This window comes from Giraffa tippelskirchi, chromosome 4 (assembly GCF_054371585.1).
Source record: "Giraffa tippelskirchi isolate mGirTip1 chromosome 4, T2T-mGirTip1v1.2.pri, whole genome shotgun sequence".
Classification (NCBI taxonomy): domain Eukaryota; kingdom Metazoa; phylum Chordata; class Mammalia; order Artiodactyla; family Giraffidae; genus Giraffa; species Giraffa tippelskirchi.
The window spans coordinates 167015573-167035521 of NC_137278.1; the positions used below are offsets into that span (position 1 = coordinate 167015573).

General features: G+C 39.1%; 1 protein-coding gene across 36 annotated transcripts in view; it reads left to right on the plus strand.

Moving 5' to 3' along the window:
- The window catches only part of POLR3B (RNA polymerase III subunit B), a 111604-nt gene that overhangs the window by 40861 nt on the left and 50794 nt on the right, over window positions 1-19949 (plus strand). For all 36 annotated transcript variants that reach the window (XR_014082315.1, XR_014082317.1, XR_014082320.1 and 33 more), the window contains 6 exons: window positions 5859-6020; window positions 8787-8987; window positions 11097-11259; window positions 12502-12655; window positions 15727-15801; window positions 16357-16455. Coding sequence is in view for 27 of the 36 variants with exons in the window: in XM_081591273.1 (XP_081447399.1) it covers window positions 5859-6020; window positions 8787-8987; window positions 11097-11259; window positions 12502-12655; window positions 15727-15801; window positions 16357-16455 (854 nt within the window). In the remaining 9 variants the exon portion in view is untranslated. The remainder of the gene's footprint in view (window positions 1-5858; window positions 6021-8786; window positions 8988-11096; window positions 11260-12501; window positions 12656-15726; window positions 15802-16356; window positions 16456-19949) is intronic.

The window sequence follows — 19949 nt, forward strand, 5'->3', positions numbered from 1 at the left end:
TCTTCACTAACTTTACTGAAAAAAAGCAGTCACAGCCCTTGCCTGAATTGGGGTAGTAGGAGACATAGTAAGCAGAGATTTGGGCAAAGTTTATTTACACAATCTTGGGGTTTTCTCCCAAGATTAAGTGGGTAGTGGATTTGAGGGTGTGAATTTTATTTGTGGTTATCTCCTTTCTGTGACTTTCCCCTCACTTTCCAGCTACTGTGGTGGCTGGTATCTACTCCCTCTGATCCTTCAATCCGGTAAAACTGTGGGTCTTTCTCTGAGTTTTAGCTTCTAATGTCACCTGGACCATTTTTGCTAATGTGTTCTACCCTCAGTTGAAAAGCCTTCAAAATGGAAATGCACTTTTGATAAGTATCGAGTTTCTTCCAGTTTCTGTCTGCATTTACTCTGCAGTGCTGTCAAATAGTTTTAATATTTTATCCAGAGTTTATAGTTTTTATCAGCAAATGAGTCTGATAGGAGCTACTCCCGTCAGTTCTGAAACAGAACCATTCTAGTCTATTTTTATGACTTCCCGTTCCCCATCCCATTGATTTGTTTTCCATGATTAACATGGTTTAATGTCATTTATTTTCTAATTTTTAACATAAAGAGTAAATGTAAAAATGTCACATATATGTAAGTTATGAAGGTGACAAATTAAATCAGCACCTCAAATCCACTACCAGTTTAAGTAATTCTTAATAATTGACCACTAATTGCCATTTCATTTACTTATATATTTCTTCCTTACTCTGTCCTTCTCTTTCTCCTACTATACTGAATTTATGTACTTATTGTTTTCTTTTTTATTGTATCATTTATTTAAAAATTTTAAAATACTTTATTACAGTATAAGTTTTGCTTTTTTTATTGAAGTATAGTTTATTTAGTGTTGTGTTAAAGATGTACACCAAAGTGATTTAGTTATATATATGTGTGCGTGTGTGTGTGTGTGTATACTATATTTATATTCCTTTTCAGATTATTTTCCATTTTAGGTTATTACAAGATACCAAATATAATTCCCTGTGCTATACAGCAGGTCCTTGTTGTTTATCTGTTTTATATATTGAGTATGTATCTATTAATCCTAACTCCTAATTTATCCTCTCCCCACCCTTCCCTTTTTGGTAACCATAAGTTTGTTTTCTGCATCTGTGACTGTATTTGTTTTGTAAATAGGTTCATTTGTACCATTATTTTAGATTCCACATGTGTCATACTGAGTGAAGTAAGTCAGGCAGAGAAAAACAACTATCGTATGATATCACTTATATGTAGAATATTTTAATTTCATTCTTTTACATGTAGCTGTCCTGTTTTCCCAGCACAACTTATTGAAAAGACTGTTTTTTCTCCATTATGTGTTCTTAAATATGTTTGGCTGCACTGCATAACATGTGGGATCTTAGTTCCCCTACCAGGGATCAGACCCACAACCCTTGCACCGGAAGTCTGGAATCATAACCACTGGACTGCTAGGGAAGTTCCCCTATTGTGTATTCTTGCTTCCTTTGTCATAAATTAATTGTCCATAACTGTGTGGGTTTATTTCTGGGCTTTCTGTTTTTTATGCTAGTGCCATACTGTTTTGATTATTGTAGCTTTGTAGTATAGTCTGAATTCAGGGAGTCTGATCCCTTCAGCTCTGTTCTTCTTTCTCAACATTGTTTTTTATTAAAACAGTTCTATAGTTTCTCTTTTTAAATGTGGTGATTTAGTCGCTAAGTTGTGTCTGACTGTTGCAACCCCATGAACTGTAGCCTGCCAGGTTCCTCTGTCCATGGGATTCTCCAGGCAAGAATACTGGAGTAGGTTGCCATTTCCTTCTCATTGGGATCTTCCCGACCCAGGAATTGAACCCGGGTCTCTTCCGTTGCAGGCAGATTCTTTACTGACTGAGCTACAAGGGAAGCCCCATATTTTTTAAATGAAAATTTCTTTAAAATTTTTATTTTTTATTTTTGGCTGCACTGGGTCTCTGTTGCTGCACACAGTCTTTCTCTGGTTGTGGTGAGTAGGGCTACTCTCTAGTTGCAGTGCATGGCCTTCTCACCATGGTAGTTTCTCTTGTTGTGGAGCATGGAGTCTAGATGTGCGGGCTTAGTTGCTCCTCAGCATGTGGGATCTTCTGGACCAGGGATGGAACCCATGCCCCCTGCATTCTCAGGTGAATTCTTAATCGCTGGACCACCAGGGAAGTTCCCTTAGGGTTGTTTTGGCTATTTGGGGTCTTGTTTCCATACAAGTTTTAAAATTACTGGCTCTAGGTCTCTGAAAATTGCCATTGGTAATTGGATAGGGATTACATTGAATCTATAGTTTGCCTTGGGTAGTGTGGTCGTTTTAACAGTAATTATTCTTCCAGTCTAAGAGCTCAGTATTATTTTTGTATGTTTGAGTTTTATAAGAATAGATTTATATCATATACATTCTTTTGCAACATTTTTCTTAACATTGTTTTAAAGATTCGTCTATATTGTTTCATGTCACTGTATTTCACCTTCACATTCAATGTGTAAAGGTATGATACATATGATAAATATCCCTTTATCCATCCTGCTTATCAAGGCCATTGTATGACTTTTCTTTTTTAAAAAAATTAACCTTCTTAGTCATATCTTCTTGTGCCCATATGAAAGAGTTTCTGCAAATAGGATTGTCCAGTCATGGGATAAAGTGAAATCTTCAGCTTGACTGGAGAGTGTCAAACTAATTTCCCAGGTATTTCTACATTGCATTGTATGTAAGACCTGATGGTCTCTATCCTGTGACTTGGTGTGAAAATTGAAAAATTTATGTCTTGTCTAGTGGGTGCAGAGTGCTATCTCCTTGTGGGCTTAATTTGCATTTCCTTCATTGAGTCTCTTTATGTTTCATATACTTATTGATCATTTCTACTTTTTTCTTAATTATCTTTTGGGTTGTTTGTATTTTCCTTATTAATTTTAACATTTTTTGGATGTACTTTGGATCCAATTTTTTATGAGTTAAATGTGTTGCTGGTATCTTTTTCCAGTCTGAGTTTTTTTTTTTTTTTTTTTTTTTACTATTATGGGATCTTTTAATTATAGAAGTTTGTAATTTTAATTGTATTCAATTTTGTCAGTCCTTTCTTCTTTTCAGTTGTACTTCTTATACTTTAAACTTATGCCTTTGTTATTTGTTCTTTAGTCTATCTGGAATGGATTTTTGTGTGTAGAGTGAAGTAAGGAAAGGAGTTTCATTTGTTTTTGAAATGAATAACTGATTTTCCTAGCATCATTTATTTGTAGTCTTTCATTTCCTTACAGATCTAAAATGTTGTCTTTACCATATAACAAATTTTAATATATGTGTTGTTTATCTCTGGACTTTTTGTTCTGTTCATTGTTCAGTTTATCTATACATTAATCAGTTCACTTGCCTTCTTTTTCAGGACTGTCTGTCTGCTCTAGAGTCAGCTTTTCCACATTAATTTTAGAGTTAGCCTCCATTTTCATTAAAAACCTGGGGATTTTGATTAGAGTTGCATTGGAATTATAAATCAATTTGGGGAAAACTAGTAATCTTAAAATAGTCTTCTCATCCGTGAATATTTTCTTCATTTATTTAGGTTTTCTTTAATGTCTTTCAATAAAGATTTGTAATTTTCTCCATGAAAGCCTTGCACCTCTTTTGTTAGACTTACTCCTTAGTATGTTAGGGGTTTATTTTGGTATGTATTTGTAATATTAATAAGAAATATTATTAAGTAAATATTAATAAGAAAAACCTCAAACCTATATAAAAATTAGCTTCCATGTTTTAATCACACAACTTTGGCTATCATCAATAGAAGTTAATTTGGTTTTATCTATGTCCTTTTCAACTCTTTTCCTATTCCCCCATTCCACAAATTCAGTTGTTTAAACAAATCCAAACCATCAAATCATTTCAGTATTTCATATAATCAAATCACATTCTGTAAATACTTAAAAATGTGTCTCTAAAAGATACAGCTTTAAAAAATTATAACATCATTTTCACACATAAAATTTTTAAAGAGTAACTGCTTAATGTCATATCACTCATCAAATTTGAATATTATGTATTCAGATTTCCCTGATTTCTTTATATTGTTGTTTCAAGTAGGATTATTCAAATAGAATCCAAACATGTTTCACATATTACATTCAACTGATGTCTCTTAAATTCCTTTTGATTAATATGTATTCTGTGTGTGTCTGTCTGTCTTTGAAAAAACTGGACCTTTTTTGGTTTTGCTTCTACCCCTCTCTCAGTGTGAGTTACTTTTGCCTGGGATCCTTGGCAGAAGAGTTTCCTGCCTTTTCTCCAGTGGCTTAAGGGTTTCTTCTCATGTAAGAGGAAGTCCAGGGAAGTAGGTAGAGTTTTGTTGCTTGTTGCAACAAAGGGGTCGTTCTCAGGTCTTCTTTCTCCTTCCAGTCTTTCTTGAGCACTCGTGGAATGAACTTCTAAGTGTGGATCCTCTCATGTCTGGAGCTCTGAAGAATTCTAAGCTTTCATGATAGGTCACATTTGGCATTTTAGCAGTCCTTAAAATTTTAGCTGATTTCTTCTTTTATGGCACACTTCTGCTCTGTCACGTGTCCCATCTCTCCTTGGAGAGGCTTGACACCTTGGCAATTTAGTTCCCCTGGTTGTCTTACAACTTACCTCTTTGTTAGAGTCAAGAAATTTTATGATTTTGTAGATGATTCATCTTTTTAAAAAAAGATTATCAGGTTGGGAAGGATGTTGTCTTGTGGCTTTCTACATTCTAGGTGGAAGCAGAACTTGCAAAATCTTTCTTAAGCTTTCCCCTTCCCCTCCAAGGTGTAATCTCCAACCTGATTTTTATGGCGTTTGTGTCTTTCCTTTTCATTTTGCCTGCTAGTTATCCTTCCTAAACAATATAGCTGATATATTGTGCTGGGTTTTGAACCCTATATAGAGTCACATCATATATATTCTTTTGGGTCTGGCTTCTTTCACTCAATGTTATATTTTTAAGATTTAGCTGTGATTTTGTGGCCAGTTATTTTTTTGTCCATTTTCAATGCTCTGTAGTATTCTGTTATTTGAATATACTACAGTTTGTCTAACTAAATAATATTTGTATGGTGTCCAGTTTTTAACTGACACAAATAGTGCTGCTTTGAACATCTTGTATATGTACCATGATGCACATAAAGACATTTCTGTAGGGTAGTGATTCTCAAAGGTACCCTTCCCCCACCAGCAACAGTGGGGTTCCAAGGAACTTGTTAGAAATGAAAATTCTTGGGCTCTACTGTAGACTTATAGAATCAGATACCAGAGGGGTATGGCCAGCAATTTGTGTTTTAATAATCCCTCAATGTGATTACATGCAGGTTAAAGTTTGAGAACCGTGGCTTTAGAGGATGTACTTATGAGAGAAACTTTGGGGCCTAGAGATGGGCAGATAACTACAAACTGATTGTTAGTGGTTATACCAGTTCATGTTTTTACCAGTGATGCAGGAAGGTTCAAATGGCACCATCCTTGGTGCTGTCAGAATTTTAACATTAATTCTTCTCCCCTGATCTTTTGTGGGTTTTAATAGTCTTTATTTGTAAAGTTAAAAATTAGGTCAGTGGAATCTTAGTCTGGGAGTGGCTGGTCTAAATGTCTTTGAATGCAGGGATTATGTCATCATCTTTGCTCGTATTGTCAACACTAAGCATAGTGATAAGTACATATATAAGTACATGTTTATCATGTTGAATTTTTAAAGTGTGTTTTTCCCAGTTTTAAGCAGTTTTTCCATCAGTTTTTTTAAACAAAGTTTAATAAAGACCTAAAATTTAGTAAATAAGCTAGTGATGCATTTTGAAAGTTCACCATATACTTTTTTTTTTCTTTAGCTTTTATCTCTTCTTTTTGAAGATTTGTTCAAAAAATTTAATTCTGAAATGAAGAAGATTGCAGATCAGGTGATTCCTAAACAAAGAGCAGCCCAGTTTGACGTTGTGAAACACATGCGTCAGGACCAGATTACCAATGGCATGGTGAATGCCATTTCAACCGTAAGTCTTTGATCCCTTGGGCAGAGTTTTGTAACTTATTTGTACATCTGTTCAGTGAGAAATTTAAAGTATTTTGAGAATCTAGGTGGGAAAAAAATATATATATATATATTTATTTGAGGATGTTACAAGTCACAAATTTTCCTCTTTGAAATAGTCTGCAGTTGAAATCAGTAGAAATTTTGCTGCTATATGACTATTGCCAAATTATAGTTCCTGTTAAAATTTACTGAGGCAATAAGGAAATAGATACACTCTTCCATAAAGGAAAAAATCTTTTAGTTTAACCATTAATAACCATTCTTTCAATGGATACTTTCCCCCATTTTTTTCTGTAATAAAGCTGACATATTGCAAGTAGGTTTACTAATGACAACTTTTGTCCGAAACAGTGTAAAATGTTTCATTGCATTGTAGGTTCATAGTCCTCAAAGGGCTCTCAGCTGTTCTCATGTGAGCATGAATTCAGGCCTCAGCAGCTGCTGTGTATTCAGGGCCTCTGGCTGTTCATCAGGGGTTATCAGATAAGTTTTTGCTCCCTTTCTTAAAGCGTAACATCTATAGGTCTATCTGATGAAGTCTGGTTCACGTTTTGTATGCCAGACATAAAATTAGTTTTATGGATAGGATTTGTCCCCAACAAAAGAAGAGTATATCAGCAGCTGACTTGCCGCCCTGTCTGACTTGAGAAATGTGCAGCAGGTCTGTGTGAGCAGCCCCCACCATGACGGCTCCATCCAGCCTGGAGGGGCCCGGCCTCCGTGCCTCTCTGGGCCCGTCACACTCGTGGGGCCCAAACTTGTCTGGAAGTAGATTTCTGGATATTTAGAAAGAAGCCTCCAAAGAGCACTTGAACACATGACACTTCTGTTAGAGTGACTTTTCTTTGCTTTCTGATGCTTTATTTTCAGGTCAGAACAGCTGTTTGGGGTAGTTGTATTGCCCCCAAATGACACCTTAGTAACTCTGGGAGCAGACTTTCCTAATAAGCTTATTAGGAAAATCAGTAGTGGGCCTTGTGGGTGAACACCAATCTGTAGGCAACTGGAAAAAGATGGGTTCAGCTGTTGAGACTTCACCTTCCAGTGCAGGGGGTGTGGGTTCAATTCCTGGTCAGAGACCTAAGATCCCACATGTCTATTGGCCAAAAAACCAAAAATATAGAACAGAAGCAATATTGTAACAAATTCAATGAAGACCTTAAAGGTGTTCCACATAAAAAAATCTTAAAAATTGTGAGTGTTGCCATATGCAGAATATTTTCAACAAATAAATTTTCTCAGAGGAGCAGTTTTAGACCCTTTGTCTGTTTCTCCTCTCTCCCTTTTTTAGAAAAAGAATATTGGAACAAATTATCTTGCTGAATGTCTTGACTTCATCCCCATCTACTTCTTATTTGCCAGCAGCTGCTTAGTTCTGTGCTGAATGTTTATTTATCTTCCTTTCTTTTTGGTCATAAGTCAGTTTACTAGATTCATTCTCATTCAAAGCATAAAAGGAGTTAACTGAATAAGCAATATGAGGAGGAGTTAACTTGTGAGATAAACGTGTTTGCTCTGTTTCTCTGCTTTGTAATGCATTGTTTCTTCCTAGGTTTTAGCTTTTTTCCACTCTATCAAAACTCAAGTTTTTGAAGTGATAGATCTTCACTGTAATAGTGACTAAACTTTAATTTGTGAGGAGCTCCTCTGAAGTCACATATTTAAATTCAAACAGATGAGTTTTTCTACCGTGAAGGATTTTAATCTGGGATCTGGGAATCCTCCCCTGAAATTGAATTAAAAATTTGTATTTGTGGTCCTGTGTGCATTTTTCTCAAGAGAACAGTCATAGCTTTCATCAGATTATCAAAAGGATAATGAAGAACCACTATTTAGCAGGTGTAATTTTCTTCCCTTTTGAATCAGAAATATTGAATCAATCATTTTTTGACATTTTATTTTCTACTTTGTTTTTTCTTTGCATACTATTTTCTGTTAATTCATGTTACCATGAGTTGAAAATTTGATTCCTAACCTTAATCTTTAAATTATCCTTGAGAATATTTAAGGTGTATAATTAATGCTTCTATAAAATAATATATTTAATGTATTTCAGTACTTCTGATGCATTTGAAGTAAAGTAAATTTAAGGCTTAAGATTTATTTCATATAAATCTATTTTAAGATTGACATGATAACCAAAGAAGGTATATTTATTAATGTAAATATGTGCATTTTTTAGCCTTGATTAAGAAGACTATACTTATTCATTTTCCCTGATAACTGCTATTACAGACTTTTTTTCTATTGCTATATTTTTCTCTCATTAAAACTAATTTTGGAAGGCATCCAGATAATGACACATTCCAACGTGAAATTATCTCTTTGAGCTTCAGGCTCATTTTACCTTAAATATGTGTAGAAATTGGTAGTATTCTACTAGTTAGCTTATTGCTTCCAGTGAAAATCTCTGGTTGAACTGGCTTGTTCAGAATGTAATTAGTTCTTTAGAAAATACCTGCTGTGATGTGATAATGTCAATCCATTGAAGCATTCTGAGGTGGTTGCTAGATACAGGTAATATTCATTAAATTCCTAGAAAACCCCAGTGAGTAACTTGGCTAGATTTTAATGTTTTAGATTGTGATGTTTTGATTTCTGAATATATATCATGACTCTAATTTCACAAATAAGCAGTTCCTGTGCAGAGCCTCTCAGCATGACTGCAGGGTGTCAGGCAGCAAGAGTGGTCCGGGGTAGTCTCATGTCTCTCCTCTCTCTTCAGGGCAATTGGTCTCTAAAGAGATTTAAAATGGATCGCCAGGGTGTGACTCAGGTGCTGTCTCGCTTGTCATATATATCCGCACTGGGCATGATGACGAGAATCTCTTCCCAGTTCGAAAAAACAAGAAAAGTGAGTGGTCCTCGATCCCTCCAGCCATCCCAGTGGGGCATGCTGTGCCCTTCAGACACTCCTGAAGGAGAGGTAAGGTCCCTGAGGGTCTCCGCTGTGTCAGAGGTAATGGCTGTTCTGCTCCTGCCCCGTTCCTCCAGGCTGTGTCTTCTCTGGGGTCAGCCATTTATCTGCCAAAGAAGTGTTGATGCAGCCTGTGAGAACATCAGTGTCATTCCCAAACAGTACCTCCAGAAGCCTTGGCTTTACTATTAATAGCTCAGCTAAAGAGGGGATTCCCTGGTGGCCCAGAGGTAAAGAATCTGCCTCCGATACGGGAGACCTGGGTTCATTCCTTGGGTTGGTAAGGTGTCCTGGAGAAGGGTATGGCCACCCACTGTAGTATCCTTGCCTGGAGAATTCCATGGACAGAGAAGCCTGGCAAGGTACAGTCCAGGGGTTGCAAAAGACTCGTACACGACTAACACTTTTCTTTCTTTTCTCACCTAAAGAGACATATGGGCCAAATCTTCTTGCTTGTTTTATTTTATCCCAAGAGTCAAACCACTCAATGAATAGGGGATAAGAATAGGAAGGAAAATTGGGAGACTCATCACCTTTACTCACAAGGAGCTCTTTTTAAACAACTCCTTATTTTCCTTGACTCTTCTTAGAGGACATCAAAGTCACAATTGCAGCCTACCAGGAGCATACAGTCCAAGACTTGAAGTGAATTCCTGCTCACTTATGTAGGAAATGTAAGCAGTTACCTTAACACTAAACCAAGGAGTTTAAATTGGTTTACATCAAGACACCAACTACTTCCTGTGTCATAGTTCTTTCTCCTTTGTTATCTATCATTAGTTTCACTTGATCTTATTCCTTCTAACTTGTAAACTTCTGGTGGAAGGAACCATGTTAGGTTCACCATTGTATCCCAGTCTCCTTAGTCCAGAGCCTCATTCCGAGTAGAGGTCCCATAAATGTATGCTGAATGAATAAATTAGTTAATTATGACAAGTAAAAGATGTATGTTCCGAAGTGTAGGAATTTGTTATGACTTGGGAGAGGTAAAACATAGAAGTCCATACAGGGTTATAATTTTTAGAAATTATCATTTTTCTCCTAATTTATTTTAAACCATATGGAAATTCATGCAAAAATTGCGCCGCTTGTCAAATTTGTCTAGTTTATACATCTTGAGCTTTGGAATGCCAAGTTTCCCAGAGCTTGCTTCAGCTAATCTCAATAAAGAAACTGTTTTGTGTATCACTACCGAAGATGGCTTTTAAGAATTAAAGATGTAATCTTTACATATCACATGTGTCTCAAGCGGCTTTTTTCTTTTTAATTTGTTGTATGAAGTCCTTGTTTATGTTTGCTTTAAATTTTTTTCTTTGGTTGTATAGAAGTTTAAAAGAACTTTTTTTCATTTCCTTTTTACTTTGGAATAATTGTAGACATACAGAAAAATTCCAAAAATAGTGCTGAGAGTTTCCATGATCGTTCACCTAGATTCCCTAAATGTGATGTCTTATGTAACTATAGTACATAATTATATTTATCAACCTCATGAAATTAGCATTGGTAACAGTATTGTAATCTCTAGACCTTCTTCAGATTTTGCCACTTGTCCTACCATGTTTTTTTCTGATCCCAGGATTGCACTTTCAGTTATCAAGTTTCCTTAGTCTCTTAATCTGGAGCAGTTTGTTCAGTCTTTATTTTTTAAGACCAAGAAGTTTATAGAGTACTGGCCAGTTATTTTGCAGACTGTCTCTTGTTTCAGGCCAGAAGTTTTATGTTCATGTATTCACAATTATCAGTGGTTTCCTTTACTCTTTTTATACAACGTCATCTTAATGACTATGATATAGTATTGTTGGGAAATAACAATTCAGGTAAATCAGTTTCTTTGGGGAGGAGACATTTATAATACCATCGTCATTTCCATTTCAAATAGTACTGAGCATTTCTGTGGCTCAATCTATGTTTATATCCTTGCTTGTGACTTTAGTATCAGTTCCTCTGAAATAAAGGGTAGGTGCATCCTTCAGGCTTTGTATGAACCTCCGAAGTGTCCCCTGTGAGGCTGCACTATTCTGCCTTGTTGCCAGCAGAGTGGTGAGCTATATTCAGACACAGACTGTATTTTGTGTTGTTCATGTTCATTCTTAGACATGACTGTCTTTTGTTTTTTAGGCATGTGGTTTGGTTAAAAACTTGGCCCTTATGACACACATCACGACTGACATGGAAGATGGACCCATTGTCAAATTAGCCAGTAACTTGGGAGTAGAAGATGTGAACTTACTGTGTGGGGAAGAGCTCTCTTACCCAAATGTGTTTCTCGTCTTCCTCAATGGTGAGTCTGTTGGGGAGGCATGTTTATCCTAAACGATCTGTGGGGGAAGGGGAAGGAATTGACTATGTATTTAAAGCACAAATATACTTTGAATTCTGCAAATTCTCTGCCACTGAGCTCTACTCCCTGAATATACCTTAGTTCTGGACCCAGGTTGACCTTAACTGAAAGGTAGAAAAAATGGTAACAACACTTATTCTGTTGACTGGGTCACCCAGGTTCTGAGATGATTTGGCTGTTGGAGCTAAAGGTAAAGGTGCAGAGACTCTGTGGCAGCTGCCAGTGTATCCACAGCGGAACGAGGTTCAACACGATATCCTTAAGGTCAGGTTAAATATATGAGGCGTTCTGCAGAAGTAATCAGGTCAGCCCTTAGAGTGAGATGACATGTCTTCAGCCAATGAGTGAATGAGTGTCAGCAGGCTCTGCAGGAGGGTCCCTTTCCTTCTGCTCCAGCTCCATGTGCTGCTCTCTCACACCCCTCCCCAGCCCCTCAGGGTCCTCCAGAGACGGTGCAGCAGGTGTGGCTTGGTGGCCTGGGTGTCTGTCCCCTCCCTGGGGTGCTACACGTGCTCGCCCTCATCTCAGCCCCCACATCTCCCCCTCCTTCCCGCTCTGGGAAGGCTTCACCATCTACTGTGAAGGCTGGTAGGAAGGAAACCAGGCCGTTCACTGCCTGGTCAGTGAATTCTGGCAGCTCACACTGAATGTGACCTTATCCTGCACATTCACCTAGTACCTCCCTGAATCCTCCCACTCACCCCGGGAGCCCAAGTCTGTCTGCTTCATCTCTCAGATAATGACAACAACAGTAGGAGCTTCATGATAGCAATTACTCAGTGCTGTGTCCAGTTCTCAGTGCTTTACAGGAGATCAGCTCATTTAATCCTCACATCAACACAGTAGAAGTGATTGAGCCAGGGTTCAACTCCAGGGCTCTGGAGCCCAAGTTCATGGCCCTGCACAGTGCTGACAGATAAGGAGACAGACTGACTTCACCAGTGATATGCAGTCAGCATGTGGTAGGGCCAACTCTGGATTTGAGTCCCCTGGTCTGCCCTTGACCCCTCAACCCCTCCACTCTGTTGCTCCCTCCAGCCTTTCGGACTGGCTGCAGGCCTAGTAACAGTATTTCCAAATGACTGCTCACTGCTGGTTATTGTTTTTATTGAGTAGATATTTTAAATCCATTAGATGTATTTTTTATTTCAATCTTGAACATTCTTACTTCTTTCTGCTTAGGTAACATCCTGGGTGTCATTCGAGATCACAAGAAGCTGGTGAATACATTTCGACTGATGCGAAGAGCAGGCTATATCAATGAATTTGTTTCCATCTCAACAAATCTGACAGATCGCTGTGTCTATATTTCCTCTGATGGAGGAAGGCTGTGCAGGTAGGTGTGGCTGGAAATAGTTAAGATCTCCTTATTTACTTTTGAAAGAAATGGACTTGTTTTTATTTTAGAAGTTGCTTTAACCTCTTTCATTGTTAAGATAAATTTAATTCAGTTAGCAAACACCTCATGAATATGCATTTTGGCCACTGGGGATTCAGAGATTAATGGGAATCAGTCTCTGCCCTCAGAGAACTCAGTCTACTGGGAAAGGCAGAAATAATTAGTAATAACAACCAACTGTGCAAGTAGTAAGTGCTAGCCATTGTGTATTATCTTAATAGATGCTCTGTCTGTAAGGCTTTAACCACATTCAACTCTATGAGGTTGTATTATTATTTTCATTTAACAAATGAGGTACTGGGATTTGGTGAGACTAGGTAAATTACCCAAAGCCAGGTAGGGGTGGAGTCTGTCTTTTACTGGAAAGTTCTTAGAATTCATTTGACTCCAATAATCCTGATTTTACCCACTCTTCTGGTGCTCTGATCTGAGCTTTGAAGGATGCATACAGACTTCCCTGGAGGTCCAGTGGCTAAAACTCTGAGCTCCCAATGCAGGAGGCCTGGATTCAATCCCTAGTCAGGGACTAGATCCTGCATGCTGCAACTAGGACCCAGTGCAGCCAAATAAATAAATAAACTAAAATTAAACATTAAAAAAAAACCAAAATAAAAGCCAAAATCCTTTGGGGAAACAAAGCGGGGGTTGAGTACTGTTGCTTTAAAGGATAAAGGAGGAAAGGAAAAAGGCTAAGGAATGGCAAGAAATAAAACGTGGAAGCACAAAGAGATGACACCACATCAGACCCTTAGAAGAGCAGGTGCCTTGTATTTGCTCAGCAGATGTTTAGGGCCTGTTTTGTTCGGCTGTGTCAGAGATGGGGACACAGAGACCAATATGACATGGTGTCTGGTGCTTTGGGGGTCTGCAGGGACCTCAGCTGAGGATGTCACCTTGTTTCCTGGGCCTTCACTCAGTTCACCAGAGTCTCTCCTTGGGGACCTCAGATGGTGTGAGGGCACGAGTCAGTGAGCTCGCAGTGGTTGGGGAGGTGGCAGGAGCTGGGAAGTCTGACAGATGGGAACGTGGACTGCCTTTGCCTATCCCTGTCCAGCATCCCTTTCTCCTTCTGGTCGCTCTCCTTGTTTTCCTTTGAGGATTGCCCTTCCCCACTGGCAGTCTTTTTGGGTTGGTCAGTCAGGTGCTCTTTCTTGCTCAGCCAAAGGTCAGGCATATGACTCAAGCCAGGCCAGTCAGACTCTCTTCAGAGAGCTTGAATCCCAAGGAGAATAACTGAGAGCAAGACATGGTCAGAACAGATTCATCCTGGCAGCAGTGCATGCAAGAGACTGCCCACTCCCCCTCCCTTTCTGGATCTTTGGGACTGTTCTAGCTCCTTTTCTTTCTGACACTGAGCCTTGCACCTTTTTCTTTCATTCTTATTTTTCTAGTAAGTTTTGAGCCTTTTAGTAAATTCCTTAAAATTTTCTTCTTCTACTTAGTTTTTAGTAAATTCCGTCTTTGCTTAAATTAGCCAGCGTTGGTTCCTATTCTCTGCAATCAAAAAGCCCTAATTGAAGCTTATACCCATGTTTGAATCCTAATGTTCCACTTACTGACTCATGTGACTCTTGAGTTTATTACTTAAGTCTCTGGGCCTTGATTTTTCTCATCAGTAAAAATGTAAATAACAAAGCCTTCCTAGGAGTGATACAAGGTGTGGTAAGTGCCTTGTAGGGTGCTAGGCAAACACGGGGTACGTACTTATAGCCACTAACATGGTCCAGTTAAGGGTGGGGAAAACACTGACATTTTCTCGATTACTCTTTTTTAAGATGTTTCACTACACCCAATATAACATGGCATAGCCTAAAAAGAAAACTAATTCTTTTTTTAGAAGTGACTTTATAATGACCCAACATAGATCTGGCAGGAAGAATTAGTAGAATTTATGGAATAAAGTGAAAGGTAACTGAGGTGGCCAAGTGCAGTCCCTTCCCTCGCCTACCCCTGCTCCATCACCACTTCTCAGTCTCTTGTCCTGAGCTAAACTGCAGCCCCACCTGGGGAAGGGCAGGATTCCTGCTTCCCCGGTGAGAGGAGCAGCCAGGACTTCAAGGTAGCGTCGAGTCATTTTCAGCACCTTGTTTCCCCGTTTTGTAGTCGTGTGGCTCCCCTCTTAACTGTCTCCAGGTGCGCGTTAGTCCCAAAGGTCGCATGGACCCGAGGGTGGGGCGCACGAGTGCACGCCGGCCACTCGCTCCTCTCTGCAAGAACCGCTTGTCCAAATAGCAACAGCCCTTGATGTTCCCAGTCACGCGCCGTCCTTTGTGTTGGTGTTTCCTCACGGAGGCGAAACCCTCAGAGGCAGGTCCCCACTGACAGTTACAGGTTAATCTATCAGAACGTGTGGATCGAGGCTCTCTGCCTTACTTAAACATCACTAAAAATCACAGAGTGAGAAAGCTTTATTCTCTGTCAGCTCATACGCACTCTTTGGTTGTATGTATCTTTAAGAACCCTGCTAGTGTCGTTCAGTGAGGTTTATCCTGAAGCAAAAGCACTCTAGACAGCTGACGGTCATCAGACCTTCACTAAAAACACCAGTTTTTCTCAGTGACTGTTCTCTGACTGCTGACTTCTCCATATTCCCAGTATGAAATCAGAAGACATTTTTGGTATGATGGATGCATTTCCAAAAACATATTTAAGGTATTAAATATTAATTATTATAAATATTAAATATATAAGGTATAAAACATTTAAGGTATTAAAGTTTTTTTTTTTCTAAACTTTATCAAGTATTATTTCACATTGCTTTCTCATTCAGAACCAAATATTTCCAAAGATACTTGGACGAAGTAACTGTGTGTGTAAACATGTGCTTGTGCATGGGCTGGTGTATGTGAAAGAGAAAATAGGCCCCTGTGCTCTCATATTTGTAAAAAATACCTGGTGTCCTCAAACAATCCAGAAACATGTCTGTAGCTTCCCTCACTTCACTATAGTGAATTTATTGGTTTTATTCTTCTGTTGAACTATTGTAAAGCTGTTTTTTTCTCTTCCAGACCCTATATAATTGTAAAGAAACAGAAGCCTGCAGTCACAAATAAGCATATGGAAGAGCTGGCTCAGGGGTACAGGTAAGTAGCGAAAAGCAAAACTCCTCAGTCTCCTTAAGACTCATTTATATGATCTAAACGGAAGTAATGGTGTTTGAGCTGAGCTTTTACAAAAAGCATATTTTCATTCTTAGTCTCTTAATTCCTCTCTACCAAATATAACAACCCGTTAAAAACCTTTTCTCTATGGGAGCTTGCTTGGACATGGTAGAAATGTTTATCATTTTAGATAATGCAGGTTGTAGAATGTTGGTGTAAATCAGCACAGATGAAGTAGTGGGAGAAAGTTATGTTGATGTAGATACTGGGTCTCTCATCATATAGGACTTTTTAAATCATAGAAGGTATTTTTAGAAGCAGGACCAGATTAACAACAATCACAGATTTTTCTAATATTTTGGTGATTTGTGATAACTGTGGTCTCAGAATAACATGTTTCAAGTATCCCAATGTATTGATACTTTTTGGGAGAGAAGGATGCTTTGAGGCTAAATGAAAGCCATATCTTCCATTATTGCGTATAAAATATGGCAGTAAAATGCTTTTTAAGTGTCCATTTCACGAATATTTTCTCAGAAATTTTGAAGATTTCTTACATGAGAGTCTGGTTGAATACTTAGATGTGAATGAAGAAAATGACTGTAACATCGCACTCTATGAACATACAATTAATAAGTAAGTAGGATCCATAACAGCCATAATTAAAACCTGTTCTGATGTTAGACACGGCCTCCTTTTTTCATTTCATCTTCAGTTCTGTTGTGTGTGCTTAGTAGGAACTGTTAGGAGTGTTCTGTTTTATAATGAAGCATAATCCATTGCTTATCCCAAGAGTATCACAGAACTGCTAACACATAATCTTTCGATTTAATTATTCTTCCTTTTCATTTTACACGTAGTGTATTTCTTTAAAGGAATTGCTTCTCTGACTTCTATTACTGACAAAAATTGAACTAATGAATCAGGCTATGTAATGGTGTGTTTCTCTCTCAGGGTTGATTTTGTCATTGGATATCTGAATTCCTGTTGTCAGTGCAGAAATTCCCTATGTTGTTTTGCTGTAAAGATATCTCTGAACTTATGTGCAATATTGACATGAAATGTTAATGTGTTCACAGTGTTTCTTCTAGAACAATGATATTTTTAGAAATATCTGTGTTCCATTTGAAATACATCACATTTATATCACTTGCTGTATGATGCTTGTGGCTAAGGTACCACTTTGGGCTTTCTTGATAGCTCAGTCGGTAAAGAATCTGCCTTCAATACAGAAGACCAGGATTTGATCCCTGGGTCAGAAAGATCCCCTGGAGAAGGAAATGGCAATCCACTCCAGTATTCTTGCCTGAGACAATCCCATGGACAGAGGAGTCTGACAGGCTGCAGTCCATGGGATTGCAAGAGTCGGACGTGACTTAGAAACTAAACCACCAAGGTACCAGTTACCTAAAATGAGAATTTTTGCAGTTATATTGTTAAATGGTTAACACTGCCACCTGATAACCATTTATGTCTTCAATCAGGAAAGCACTTTTCTGTTTTCTGCTGCCAGATGGAATGTACCATTTTATTTTAGTCTTACTGTAATTTAGTAAATAATGCTTTTCAGTCAGTTTTTCATTCTTAAATGTATGACTCTCTCAAAGTACAATTTTTATACCCTTCATTTCAAGATTGACTGAGTGTAAAGGAGAACTGTTATATGGTGGAGGTGGTTTAGTCACTAAGCCATGTCGACTCTTGCGATCCCACAGACTATATCCCACCAGGCTCCTCTGTCCATGAGATTTTCCAGGCAAGAATACTGGAGTGGGTTGCCATTCCCTTTTCCAGGGGATCTTCCTAACCCAGGGATCAAACCCATGTCTCCTACATGGGCAGGCAGGTTCTTTACCCCTGAGCCGCCAGAGAAGCCTCCATCATAGTTACTCAAGCCCAAAACCTCAGTTTCAGCTTTGCCTCCTCTTCTGCCCTGCACCCACATCTAATCACTTAACACGCCATGTGGGCTTTCCAAGTATACTCAGAATTTGAGCTCTCCTTCACATACCACCCTGTGGCAGGCCACTGCCATTCCTGCAACAGTCTGGACCGTTGCAAAAGGCTTCTGACTAGGTTTGCACCTGTTCTTACATAGCCTATTCCTCAAGGATCAGAATGCTCTCCTCACCGCTCTCCTCAACCCCCTCCCCTACCCCCAGCCCCACCACCACCTCCCAGTGGCTTCCCTTCTCCCTCGGCAGTCCTTTCGGAGGCCTCCATGTTCCTACATGGAACCTGTGCCACTGTGTCATCTCCTCCCTCACTCTGCTTTGACCACACTGCCCTCATCTTCATGTTCCTGCCCCAAGCCCTCTGCCTGGAATGCTCTCACCTACCTCACATTCTCCAGGTCTTCACTCAGGCACCACCTTCTCAGCGAGTTTTCCTGACCACCCTATTTAAAGTAGAAACCCTTTCTCTGTCCACCCCTGTTCACTACTTTATTTTTCTAGTGCTTAACTCTTAAAATCTGTAAAATGCACATTTTATTGATGCATCTGTGTGTTGTCTATCTCCCTCCAGTAGAAGCTTCATGAAGGCAGGGATTTTGTCTGTTTTGTTTACTGCTACAAGTTCAGCTCAGTTCAGTCGCTCAGTCATGTCCGACTCTTTGCGACCCCATGGACTGCAGCGCACCAGGCCTCCCTGTCCATCACCAACTCCCAGAGTCTACTCAAACTCATGTCCATTGAGTCGGTGATACCATCCAATCATCTCATCATCTGTCATCCCTTTCTCCTCCCACCTTCAGTCTTTCCTAGCATCAGGGTCTTTTCAAATGAGTCAGCTCTTCGCATCAGGTGGACAAAGTATTAGAGTTTCAGCTTCAGCATCAGTCCTTCAAATGAATATTCAGGACTGATTTCCTTTAGGATGGACTGGTTGGATCTCCTTGCAGTCCAAGGGACTCTCAAGAGTCTTCTCCAACACCACAGTTCAAAAGCATCAATTCTTCGGCACTCAGCTTTCTTTATAGTCCGACTCTCACATCGATACATGACTACTGGAAAAACCATAGCTTTGACCAGACAGACCTTTGTTGGCAAAGTAATGTCTCTGCTTTTTAATATGCTGTCTAGATTGGTCATAACTTTTCTTCCAAGGAGCAAGCGTCTTTTAATTTCATGGCTGCAGTCACCATTGGCAGTGATTTTGGAGCCCCCAAAAATAAAGTCTGTCACTGTTTCCACTGTTTTCCCATCTGTTTGCCATGAAGTGATGGGACCAGATGCCATGATCTTAGTTTTCTGAATGTTGAGTTTTAGGCCAACTTTTTCACTCTCCTCTTTCACTTTCATCAAGAGGCTCTTTAGTTCTTCTTAGCTTTCTGCCATAAGTGTGGTATCATCTACATATCTGATGTTGATATTTCTCCTGGCAATCTTGATTCCAGCTTGTGCTTCATCCAGCCCAGCATTTCTCATGATATACTCTGCATATAAGTTAAATAAGCAAGGTGACAATATACAGCCTTGACATACTCCTTTCCCAATTTGGAACCAGTGTGTTGTTCCATGTCCAGTTCTAACTGTTGCTTCTTGACTTGCATAAATGTTTCTCAGGAGGCAGGTAGGTCAGGTGGTCTGGTATTCCCATCTCTTGAAGAATTTTCCACAGCCTGTTGTGATCCATATAGTCAAAGGTTTTGACATAGTCAATAAAGCAGAAGTAGATGTTTTTCTGAAACTCTTGCTTTTTTGATGATCCAACGGATGTTGGCAATTTGATCTCTGGTTCCTCTGCCTTTTCTAAATCCAGCTTGAACATCTGGAAGTTCATGGTTCACGTACTGTTGAAGCCTGGCTTGGAGAATTTTGAGCATTACTTTGCTAGCATGTGAGATGAGTGCAATTGTGTGGTAGTTTCATCATTCTTTGGGATTGGAATGAAAACTGACCTTTTCCAGTCCTGTGGCCACTGCTGAGTTTTCCAAATTTGCTGGCATATTGAGTGCAGCACTTTCACAGCATCATCTTTCAGGATTTGAAGTATAGCTCAACTGGAATTCCACCACCTTCCCTAGCTTTGTTCCTAGTGATGCTTCCTAAGGCCCACTTGACTTTGCATTCCAGGATGTCTGGCTCCAGGTGAGTGATTACACCATCGTGATTACCTGGGTCGTGAAG